The sequence below is a fragment of the Mixophyes fleayi genome, chromosome 12 (assembly GCF_038048845.1).
Source record: "Mixophyes fleayi isolate aMixFle1 chromosome 12, aMixFle1.hap1, whole genome shotgun sequence".
Taxonomy (NCBI): domain Eukaryota; kingdom Metazoa; phylum Chordata; class Amphibia; order Anura; family Limnodynastidae; genus Mixophyes; species Mixophyes fleayi.
Genome location: NC_134413.1, coordinates 22,623,868 through 22,636,575, shown reverse-complemented (window position 1 = coordinate 22,636,575; position 12,708 = coordinate 22,623,868). Strand labels below are relative to the sequence as shown.

General features: G+C 40.4%; 1 protein-coding gene across 3 annotated transcripts in view; it reads right to left on the bottom strand.

Annotated features, from left to right (window-relative positions):
* C12H14orf39 (chromosome 12 C14orf39 homolog) overlaps positions 1–12,013 on the bottom strand; it is a 59,736-nt gene extending 47,723 nt beyond the window's left edge. The window contains exons 1-3 of one of the 3 annotated variants that reach the window (XM_075193331.1): positions 11,963–12,013; positions 3,599–3,653; positions 3,406–3,462 (exon numbers count right to left, since the gene is read on the bottom strand). In XM_075193331.1, the coding sequence (XP_075049432.1) occupies positions 3,406–3,462; positions 3,599–3,647 (106 nt within the window). In that variant the 5' untranslated portion in view covers positions 3,648–3,653; positions 11,963–12,013. Of the gene's footprint in view, positions 1–3,405; positions 3,463–3,598; positions 3,654–11,282; positions 11,355–11,962 lie in introns of those variants that run through there. The other 2 variants (XM_075193330.1, XM_075193332.1) reach the window with 2 other exon arrangements.
* Between the last annotated feature and the right edge of the window lie 695 nt (positions 12,014–12,708).

The following is a 12,708-nucleotide window of genomic DNA, read 5'->3' as shown; positions in this document are numbered from 1 at the left end:
TTCTTCCTTTATGCGCTAATTATAGACCAATATCTCTCCTCTATGTTGACTTAAAATTGTTCACCAAGGTCCTATCAAATAGATTTACCTCTGTCATCTTGTCCCTAGTTCATCCTGGCCAACTTGGTTTTCTATTTGTTCGACAAGCAGCAGACAACGCTAGAAGATCTGTGGATCTAAGTCACGCTGCAAGTAACAATGTAACTACTGCCCTGGTTTTGTCTAAAAGGCTTTTGATAGGGTTGCATGTCCGTTCATGAGGCTCACATTACTGGAGATCGGCTTCAGTGATCACTTTCGCTGGTATGGGGAGTAAATCCAACTTAAAATTATTGTGTATATGTGCAAACAAGCAGAGCACTAAGAAAGAAGAACTCCCACAGATCAAGAGTGTTCACAAACTTTTACTCATAAGGTAAAAATGTACTTACAAGAGCACAGGAAAGTTAAAGCATGTAGCGGGTTAACCCTAGAAGTTTCCCTATGCATTTTCCATTTGCTCCTTCCTTGGGAGGCTCAAAGTCTTTCTTCAAGTATTTGCAGATTAGACATCTAATATACAACTATGTCCACTATAAACCTTATGCTTACACAGGGTTTCCTCTACCGGCTTATTTTCCACATTTGACTGATCACTGGTTTCCTATACCTGCTAAAGCTCCACTTGAATTGAAATGGGAGGCAAAAATAGGGAAGACCTTGGAGATTTCCAAATGGTCCAAAATCAGGGAAAAATAGCCAAATTTCTGTCAAAATAAGGGAAAATTCCTATAAAATCTTCAATAGATGGTATTTAGTTCCCTCACATTCACATGCTATTTATCCCAACTCCACTTGCAAAGCTGGAAGCACTTCGGCATAGAAAGAACCCTGTCCCATGTTTGGTGGTATTGTCCCAAGCTTATCTAGGTTTTGGCAGGATGGGCATAATCTTATTCAATTGATCACTGGAGTAAATCTGCCCGTGTTTCCCTCATACTTTCTACTTCAACGCTCACTTCCGGATACACCTAAACACACTACAAAGCTCACCATGCACATCTTAAATGCAACCAAAGGCCTGATAGCCTCTAACTCGAAAAAAAATAATCTTCCATCAACTTCTTTTACCTGTATTCAGTAAGATCTGGCAGTTATATCAACTTAGGCATACTAATAGTATACCTTCCAAAATATTTCTACAGAACAAGGGCTGCATGGCTTTCTTATCATAATGCCTCATCAACAACATATAACTATATAAGGCAATCAATATACAATTTACCGAGAATTCCTGCATCCAAGTCTGGTCCCACCCTTATTTTGTCGCTAATTATTCCCCTTCCCTGTCTCCTCCCTCTGCTAAACCCATAATATTTTCCTTCCTCCTTGTATTATAACATATTGTTTTTCTCTAAAACGTTCTTCTAAGCTGTGACTTATTTAGATATTAATATGCCTGGTCATATTATATACATATCATTGTATCCCACCCCTTTCCTCTTCTTTATTCGGTATCTCTCTTATATTTTCTTAAAAAAATAATAACATTTGGTGAAAAAAAAAGCACTATTTCCAAACTTGATCTCATAATAACTTTGCTTTGCAAAATTAAATTTTATTTTTGCACTACTCTGGAAATCTAGGCACAAAGGTGCACTTACTTTGTACTACGCAAAAAAATTCCTCACCACCCCTACTCTTTTACCAGCTGATTAAACTTCTGCTCTTCTACAAATGTGTCCATCTTGCTCTGTTAATCTATGAGCTTTGGCGTAAATCTAGGTACACAGCACTGCCAAAGAGAATTTTGTGCTGCTCCTAAAGGAGGCCCAGTATTATTCCAGTGTTTGGGCCACTCCTGATAGTGTTATAAGGGATGGTTGATCTGTACAGAATATAAATAATCTTCAAAGAACGAGCATAGTGTCTTTGGTATATGGACATGCTTGATACAGTTTCCAGGTGTGTAGTGATTCCATGTGTCATTAATCCTACTCACTGACATAGGATCCACAAAATATACTACCGTTTAAGATATTTTGAACATTGCGATTCAAAATCTACCTCTAATGTTTCAAAAGCATTTCATGCATACTAAAATGGCTGGCCCTGAATCTACCATGTCAATTACATATGATTGTAAACTGGTATCTTCTTATTACAAATAGGTATATAGTTTCTAGCTTAAAACGTGCAGGTTACACCTATAGAATTGTGTCACCCTTACATGCACTACAACCCTGAGAAACTGCATGACACCTGAGGCCAGTGATGGGCAGCAGGCGGACCTCCGAGCCTTCACCTGTAGCTACGTTGCCCCTTCCTGCTTTAGTGTCAGATGTGTTGGCATAGCTTGAAAAACTTGATTAAAATGTCTGCTAATATGTTCTTACAGTTAGGTGTCACTTCCTCTGATTAAATGTACTGTTTAAACTTATTAGACATTAAGGGTAATGTGGGGCTCTGTGGAAGGTTAGAGGGCCACCCATGTGGCCCCTGATGTGTGTGTAAGTTGCCTATCACTGCCTTAGGCAGTCAGGAAGCTTTAAGATGGCAAAATATTTTCCCTGTCTGAACCAAAACATGAAATTGAAAATTGATTGCTCATTAGAAGGAATCGATAATAGGGCTTCTAAAAATATCCTTAAACTTTGATTTGCTTCAAATAAATCGACCAACAATCTTAAAAATGTTCCTTTGATACTGATTCTGGTTCTGCTGAATAACTTTAACTACCTTACTTAAACTATTTCAGAGAAACACTTGATGCGTCTGTTATTCTTAATAGTCTTTTTTACAATGGTCATTCAGTATGCATACTGCAAGCATAGAACTAGTATTATCACACAATTAAGATTGTAAACTCATCACTTGCGCATGCAATAAGTTGCGCAATGTAAAAATGCATCTTTGTGCAAAGTGATGCATGGAGTTACATGTATCTTACATTTGCAGCCCCTTGTGCTGTGAGATATGGATCAGGGGCGTTAATGTGCAAGTGCAGTAGTACAGTAATAGCCAGCAAATGCAAGTTAAGCACACCCCTTTGAGATGCATCTTAGTTTGAAACACACAGATCTTGAAATACATTTTCTACAAGAAGTACATTTTGCACTTACATAAACCTGGCACAATTTTTTGATTTAATGATAATATCTCATCTTTGCTCCAGACACATCTTTACGTTAAATTTAAGGATCACATATCTTAAGATGCATGCACTCATACAATACAGACATGGAAATACAAGTGTGCAAATGCTCATATGAAAGCGGTGCATCTTTATGTTCAACTCTAAATCAGGGCCAATTACAGCAATTATGCGCTGATGGGTTTGCAAACTACAGTAAATCAAGCTTCATTCTAAATACACTTTACAAATTGTTTTTGTTAATCCACAGAAATTGTTTAGTTGAAACTTACCTTGTATCACTTCCTTAGTATTTTCCTTATTCTGCGATTCTTGCTCATTCTGAAAAACTAAAGATTTTATATCAATAAATTATATATATATATATATATATATATATATATATATATATATATATATATATATATATATATTCAAATAGACAAACAGGAAACAAAGAGCACGGGTTTGAGATCTCTTACATACCTAGTTCTAATAGAAGCTTGTCAAAATCGCTAAAATCTTCCCTATTCATTTTCGACTGCAATGATCAAGAAAATTAAATATTAAAGAAAATTGTGAAATCTGTCACAAATGAGCATGAAAAGGACAATGTGTAACTGTTCAACTGGAGTACACCATATCAACAATTGCAAAATAATGTTAAAATATGTCCATGCTTTGAACAAAACACTGTTTGCGTCATTAAAGTGAACTGCAACAAAGAGGCAGTTTCTTAAACCTCCAGTAATTAATGCCTGCCATAACAGTTGGTATCAACATTTACCTTGTTCACAGTAACTCGGGCATTAAATGACATAAATTGCTGATTCATCCAAGAATTGTCCATGTTGTGGATAAGTCCCTTAGCCATGTGCTTAAAGGAATATCTTACAACTTACCCACTGAACCAAAATAATTGGTCTAAAATCTGTATTCTAGAGGATGTCTTCCAAACCTATACTTCTGACAGCACTTAGGGGCATATTCAATTCCGATCCCCGATTCGCGGGATCGCGCCGGAACGGCCGCGAACGTAATCCGCGGTACCGCAATAACGTGGATTTTCTGGTCTGCGTACGAAAATCCGCGTTATTGCGATACCGTATTACCTGCAGTAGTGCGCATTTTCCGCGTTACCGCGAATCGGATCGGAATTGAATATGCCCCTAAGTGTTTTATAGAATAGGATCTTTTGTACCAACTAGTCCAAGCTAACATGAATAACAACATTTCTTAGCACAATATAATAACACAAGATATGATCTATATTGAGAAGGTCAAAGCTTGTTTAATATTGTATTATATCTGAAAACGCCCTAAATTGTTTGAAAAAGAGTTCTATCTTGAACTATTCGTGTATATGCTTTCACCAAACCAGGCAAAATGCTATAAAAAGGTTCCCAAGAACCTTCTATTCATTGGTGGGAACTTCTTCAAAAGATTGTTGTCCACAGATCTGGCACTCAAGTAACAAATACTTGATAGCTTATTTGTACACTAAAATTTAAAGTTGATATGTGTGTGCTACATGAAAAAACAGTCAGTATTTAACTTATGTGCAAAACAAAACACTCATTTGCATCACTTGCAATGTAACATGGTTTTGTCCAGGAGACTGAAATAAGAATCCTCTTCATTTAAGAACCTTAATGAATCAGGCCCAAGGTCTCAAGTCTCCCTGCTCCAGCAGGCTCAAGGTGGACAGTTCTGCAAGCAACTCCCGCTGGAGCTTAGATTCCTTGCAGTAAGATGCAGCAGCAAAGATGGGCATCAGAAGCAGGAACTGGATCAGGAACCACTTCAGATATGGTAAGAGACAGGACTCCTAATACCAAACTTAACAGAATCCAGGAACACCCAGAATTCTCTCCCGCATGCCTTTTTATAGGGACAAAATTTTCCAATTCTGAAAAGCCCACCCTGCAGGGTTATCCTCAGGTCAGCAAAGCCACCATTTTGTAGTCTGATATAATGAATGGGATGAATAGTTGTAACCCACCTGGCATATTTAATATGATAGCATTCCTCTGTTCATCAAAATGTGTGTCCATAGTCCAAAGTTGCACAGCGAATGGTAATAAAATTGAAACACAAAATAATGCTTAAACAGTCCATATGCACACATTCCACTTTAAATTTTCAAAGTGACAAATGGGGAAGATAGTGGTTATCAGACCGATCTTGTCACAATGATAGAGGTCAGTGGGCCCAGGATGAAGGTCATCCTCATTGACAAGGAGATGGTAAAAAGTTGGGTGGCAGTATTACGGTTGTATCACAATGGAGAGGGTAATGAGTATGGGCAAGGTCTCACATCAATGAATGTACATAATCTGCAAGACCAAGAATTAGATTCTCTCTATTCCTCCTGAATCAGGAGTATTTATGCATGATGTTACTGGCCTACACAACTCATTATAATAGGTCTTAGGTGGTTGTTTGAAGTTGTAGTCCAGTAACCGCTTTAGATCCAAGTTGATTTAAGTTTAGCTGTGGTCCTCATTTTCTCTGTGTAGTCACTCTTTTTTCATATTGTTCCTTCATTTTGTGCAATCTGGCTTATTTAAGATAATGTTAAAATTTTGAGCATCATTCTAACTTATAAGTTATAGTAGAAGCTCTGAACATCATTTTAACTTTCTGTTCGCTACTACCAGTGAACAGAAAGCCCAGGAAAAGATGTTCAGAGATGTTGTGTGCACAGCGAGAGTCATGCCAGTATAAGCAACAGACATGTTGTGGCTGGAGCACATAGAAATAACTTATTGCAGATTTTTATTTTAATTAAGGGTGCAGTGCACCGCTCTATATAAATGTACTGATTTTTGATACTGTGTTATATTTCTAATGTACTGATTCCTGATGCAATAGACATGTGTGTGAAGGTAATGTGTTTTTGCAACTGTCTGAAGAAAGGACCCCATGTTAATTAGACCTTTTCAGCTCAGTAGACAACAGGTCTTTTCAGCTAGAAAGCACAGGAAGGGTGTAGTTACCTGTATCCTGCCTTGTTAAAAATCACAGATTTATGTGAATTTTGTAAGTTAAATTGCATTAACTCTACATCTAGAGAAATATCACATGCTGATGTTAAATTATCTGATGTTTCGTTGCCTGGTCGGATCAGGGGGCTGGGCTACCCCCTGACAACATATGTGTCAGAATCTGTATAAAAAGGAGCTCTGTTTTACCATGTATTGTAGAATTTCCTGTAACTTCTGGATGATCACCAGTACATTAAAATTGTCAGGACTCCTGAGCAATAAACCATCACTGTTTGAAGATTTTGCCTGCGACTATTATCTGCTGTATCCTGTGACCAACAGATAATAGCTTACACTCTAATCTGTTCCGATTGTCCTGTGTTGAACCCAGCATCTCTGCATCAAAACTCTGCCCGCTACCCAGGCCTGATCCATAGTAAGCAGTCAGGAGGCACCTGCCAGCCCACAGCAAAGAGGCATCACAGCAATTATACCAGCTACCCCAGAAGTAAGCGGTTCTGGGTGCTGCAAAGGAGCAGTGGTGGCAGCCGAACTCTCCTACAACTATTGCGCAGTCGGCGAGTGTCTGCTGGCAAGGTAACACCAGTAGGAGTGGTCAGTAACAGCTGGTTACTGATGTGAGAAGGAAGCCAAGATAAACTGTGCAGGAAGAACATCCCTCTGTTCCTCCTTCCCTCCTACAGACGAAGTAAGCCCATCCGGTCACACATGCCATGGGACTACCAGGTTGAGAAAGGTATGGGTTGGCAGGGAAGGTATATGGCATTGTTTTAGTGGCTTGGGATAGTTTTAGATTTTACACAGGGGTACAACTTATGAAGGGGCCCAGAAATAGTGAAGTAGGACCCCATAAATTTTAAAAGATGGATAACTAGGGCCTACAAAATTATGTACAGTACGATCACAGGTACATTTTTTTAGGGCTTGTGCACATAGCAGTTATGTCATCTTGGGAATGCAGTACCATTGTCACTCACCGGACTGTGAGTGCTACTTCTAAGGTAGCTAGGAACCGTGTCCGTCCATTATTAAGAGGTACTGCGCATGTGCAGTCCATTTTAACCTTCAGTTCTGTTCCTTTAACTTAATTGGCTGATCAGGCAACACTCCCTATATTAAGCACCTGTGGTCAATACCACGTGGCCTGATCTTGGAGTCTCATTCCTCATGAGTCTCTGAAGGTGTTCCAGTGCCTGCTCGTGTGTTCAGCTTATGCTGATTCCTGTTTGCCGTTTGTGGTTTCCAGACCACTTCTATTCCTCGTGTTCCTAGTGTCTTCAGCAGCTGATTCCTATCCGCTGCCTCCGTATATCTACAGTTACAGATTACTGCAAACTCTCCTGTGTTTCATCGTGACTCCAGCAGCTGATTCCTATCCGCTGCCTCCGTATATCTACAGTTACAGATTACTGCTAACTCTCCTGTGTTTCATCGTGACTCCAGCAGCTGATTCCTATCCGCTGCCTCCGTATATCTACAGTTACAGGTTACTGCAAACTCCCCTGTGTTTCATCGTGACTCCAGCAGCTGATTCCTATCCGCTGCCTCCGTGTATCTACAGTTACAGGTTACTGCAAACTCCCCTGTGTTTCATCGTGACTCCAGCAGCTGATTCCTATCCGCTGCCTCCGTGTATCTACAGTTACAGATTACTGCAAACTTTCCTGTGTTTCATCGTGACTCCAGCAGCTGATTCCTATCCGCTGCCTCCGTGTATCTACAGTTACAGATTACTGCAAACTCTCCTGTGTTTCATCGTGACTCCAGCAGCTGATTCCTATCCGCTGCCTCCGTGTATCTACAGTTACAGGTTACTGCAAACTCTCCTGTGTTTCATCGCGACTCCAGCAGATGATTCCTATCTGCTGCCTCCGTGTATCTACAGTTACAGATTACTGCAAATTCTCCTGTGTTTTATCGTGACTCCAGCAGCTGATTCCTATCCGCTGCCTCCGTGTATCTACAGTTACAGATTACTGCAAACTCTCCTGTGTTTCATCGTGACTCCAGCAGCTGATTCCTGTTCGCTACTTCAGCGTGTCTACAGAGTCTGCTCGTCTCAGCGCTCCTGTCTGCATTCTACCTGCCGTCAGCTGACCAGCTGCCTACTGCTTCTACAGTGTGTCCATTTGTGTCAACTTGCCTGTTGCATCGAGTCTACGCTCCTCGGCTTCCAGCTTTGCTACATCGCTTCAACTCTCCTGTGGTCTCCTGCTGTTCTATTCGATATACTACTGCTTCCTGAGTATTTGTCGTCCTTGCTGGCCTACCTGCAAGTGCGCTGCACCTACCTGCCGCTTCCATTCTGCAAGGACTTCTCATCTCGCCTGTTCCCTGCCGCTCAGGTATCCCTGCAGCTATCTCTAACAGCCTGCTCATCTGAACCACGGTATGCATACTTCTCATTGTTTACCAGTGCTGCTAGTCATAGACTTTCTGAGCATTCTCTAACCATCTGCTGTTTCCAGTTCCATTATCACCCTGCCATCAGAGTATCATATACCAACTCTACTGCTCTGATAAGACCATCAGCGGGTGATACTGGGTAAAGACTCCTAGTGCCCGTGACAACCATCACATTATAATATGAATGACAAAAGTACAGCAAGTTCATTTCCTGTTAAAGCATCTGCTTTGTAAAGACGGCTCTGTGTTATGCCCCAAAATTTAGTAATTTCCCAAACTTTTTAAGTTCGCGGCACCCTTAGGGTCTCAATAATTTTTTCACGGCACCCCATCAAAATAATTACCGAGCAGTCCCATTTTATAAGTAATTGGCTCAAAATAACATAATAAGTATTTAGGTCAGGACAGAAATACTTAGAAAGTTGTTTGCAAAAATACTACACATAAATCCAAAGTAAAAAGTATATTTTTATATATTTTTTTCAATTATATTTCTGTCAGAGAACAATTTACAGCTATCATTAAGAGGAATAAGAACAAACAAAATAAAACAACAATAAGAAAAACAACAAGACAACAACAACAATAAAATATCAATCCTGTGGCGCCTCGGACCCAGCATCCTCCTCCGTTCCCTTTTCGCTAAATGTCGGGCGTGACATCATCACGCCCGACATATTCAGTGAGGAGCCAACAGAGAGGAGGATACTGGGTCCCGGGTGCCGTCGGATTGATATATATTTTTTTTTTCCTGGCTGTGGCACCCCTGTGACAGCGCCACAGCACACACTTTGGGAACCACTGCCCTAGCCTATCTTTCATACATTTTCTATATACACAGGATCTAGCACACTGTAAATTCCTGACCTTAAGCTCCTACCATCTTCAGGTGAGGGGAGATAACATTGAATCCTCTGTCAATGGCTGTCCCCCAGTGTTTCCACTTACTGTTTCCTTTCCTTGTTACTGGGAAATGTAACTCCTATCAGCACCATTCTGGGAAATTGTGGAAAAAAAATTCCCATTATCGTGGAGAAAACTGGTAATAATTGTGAAAAAAAAGTAATTCAGATTTTCACTGGCGCTGAAGTCTACAAGGGGCCAATTCAATTTTCTGTGATGTGCAGCAGAATGTCTGTGGAATGGTCACAAAATCGTACTCCACGACGATGGAGCATCACAGATTTTTCTTGGCAGTCCATGCGCAGGAAAATCCGTAATATTAAGGTAGCATTGCACCCATAAATAAGTGCAGCCGCAGTGATGTTTAGCAGCTCAGAATGCTGTTGAGAACTGAATCTGCCCACAAAACTGATGAACTTTAAACAACCAAACCAAAATGCTCTCCAAAAGGACAAATGCAGCCTACGTCACCTCTGAGTCACACCCACAAAACTCAAATATAGAATTATAATAACAGAATGAAGAGAATAACGGCGCTAATGTTCTTGTAACATGCACAAAAAGAAAAAATAATGTACAATAAAAATAAAATCCAGTATAAAAAAGTAATAAAATGTCTTTCTTGTATAAATAATTGTTATAGTTCATAAATGTTTGGTAATTTTACTTAGATGTATCGTTGTTGTTTGTGTAAAAATATATCTCAAGCAAATAGAGAAAAAAATAAAAATACAGCATGTAGATTAAATTCCAAATTTTCCACATACCGATTCAACTTGTGTCAATTGTGAAAAACAGTGACAACACCACTGTGTTTCATACACTGAAAAGCTGATAAGCATAGAATGCTAGTTGTACTGTATAATAATTGTCTGAATAGCTCTTTGGTTACATACCCAAACAAAGGAAAAATATACAATAGTGTGATATTGTTAGATTGTAAATGCATGTGGTAGATGACGATTTTACACTCATATGAACATACAATAGAAGTAAATCAGCATGTCGGTAATCAGCCTTTCCTGGAAATCTCTTTAGTCCTAGAAGCATGTATCAATCTCCAGCAACATGTAACAAAGAAGGATAAATATCCTTTTGTGTAGTTTATTTGAAATACATTATTTGAACACATTATTTGAAGACATTTTTAATATCACAAGAACAAATAAAAATTAAGAACAAACTGCTTCAAGCAAGTATATTAGGACTGCTACCAAATAGATGATAGTAATAGGCATGTAGATTTTATCCCATACAGATCACACTTGCCGACTTTTTCAAACTCTCCTCCGGAATCTCCCGGAGGAGAGGTCATGTGACAGGGGGTAGGGGGGGGTGTGGTGCTGCTATTCTGTCACAGTAGCCCCCTGCTATGCTAGGAAACGCCAAAATTCACGGCATTTCATAGCAGGGGTCAGGGCTTAATGACGCAAAATTGTGTAATTAAATCCATCAAGTCCAGGAGGATGCCTACTCGTCCGGGTGTTCGAGAAGTATGATATAGATGTGAAGTTGTTGAGAGCCAGGGAAAAAAAACACTCATCAGAATGTTCCAATTAGGGAAAAAGAAAATCCAGCTGGAAGGAGTCTGCCATCACCAACACGTTTGTGACACCACAGAAGGGCTGACTGCAGAAAGAGGAGGAGTCACTATGGCTGGGCCCCTTAATATGGCAGTAGCATTAGGACACGTATGGAGGGGGCATGGTGACACCATCAAGTCACCATAGCCCCACCATGCTATGAAATTTCCATTAAGCCCCACCTTCACCAAGATCCAGGGAGATTCCCCAAAATTCGGAACACTCATGGAAATTCCGGGAGAGTAGGCAAATATATATAAGAAAGGTTACCTCCCAACTGTGCAGAATTACAGTCCCCATTTTAGTGGTCTGTCCCGGCAGTGGACATGCTTGAACAGCAGGTGGAAAAGTTGAGAGGTGCGCCCCTGTAACTGGTGCACATGGCATTGTATAGGTCAGTGTTGGCTAACCTGTGACACTCCAGGTGTTTGTGAAACTACAAGTCCCAGCATGCTTTGCCAATATATAGCAGCTTATTGCTGGAAGGGTATGCTGGGACTTGTAGTTTCACAACACCTGGAGTGTCACAGGTTAGCCAACACTGGTATAGGTGTTTGGATGGAAAGAGAGGTGCATAAGGGGCAGCCTAGTGCTTCACAGCATGACACAATTACGCCCCTCATGGTAATATGGTTACGCCTCCTGTCCTAATTTCAAATATTGTGAGGTATGGTAAAAAAAAGAAAAATAAAAGTGTATAGGGGTTATTCTGCACATAAAATCCTTAAACAAAAACATCCATAGGTGGTTTTAACTTTTTAATGTACAGCAATACCAGCATTTTTGGCTTCTAACCCCCCCCCTAGTGTACAGTAGCTAATATTATCACCTGTCCAGAAACATTACTGCATCTTAATTAAAGGGACATTAGACCATAAAATGCACTTAAATCGATAAGTATGACTGCAAAATGTAATTTATAGTGAAAACAATAGGAACTTGTCACATACCAGATGGCTGTAGTACTAAAGCTTCCCATAGACCACTATACATGCCCCCCCCCCCCCTCTCTCTCTGTCCACACCTTGAAGCCGAATAAGTTTCCGGAGCTAAGCAATGGAGTGAACGGGAGGATTCACACGGTAAGCACGTGGTACAGCCTCAGGTGAGGTACAGGGCGTGGGTCACTCGGAACGAGCGGTAAATGGAATTAGGCGGGAAAGCTTGATCCCCGTCACGTGACAGCCGCTAGTGCGCGCGCCACTGTCTACTGACAGATCAGTCAGTCAGGTGAGTGGCGTGACCCCAGTACCTGCACGGAGACCGCTTCATGCCCACTGTGTACTGATAGGTCAGTCAGTCAGGTGAGCGGCGTGACCCTAGTACCTGCACGGCACCGCGTCATTTATGTCCGTATAAAATGACGGTGAAGGGCGGAAATCGTTCTTCTTTCTCGTGGTTGACATTTGAGCTGCTTTTATTAAGCGACGTATTACATCTTGAATGATGTTAGCTAAGACTTCCCCTCTCACTTTGAGTAACCATCATAGACCAGTCATGATTAAAATTACAAGATGACCAACTTCGTTACATGGCTGATGGCTGTGTCCATTGCAAAAAAACGTAATTGAATAAAACTCGCTCCCAAATCCCAATAGTCCTCTGATGAATTGATTGGGTGAAAGTGCAACCTTGTCTGCATTTGTTTGCTCTTATTATCCAAATATGTCTATTTTTAATTATTTTACATTAGTTT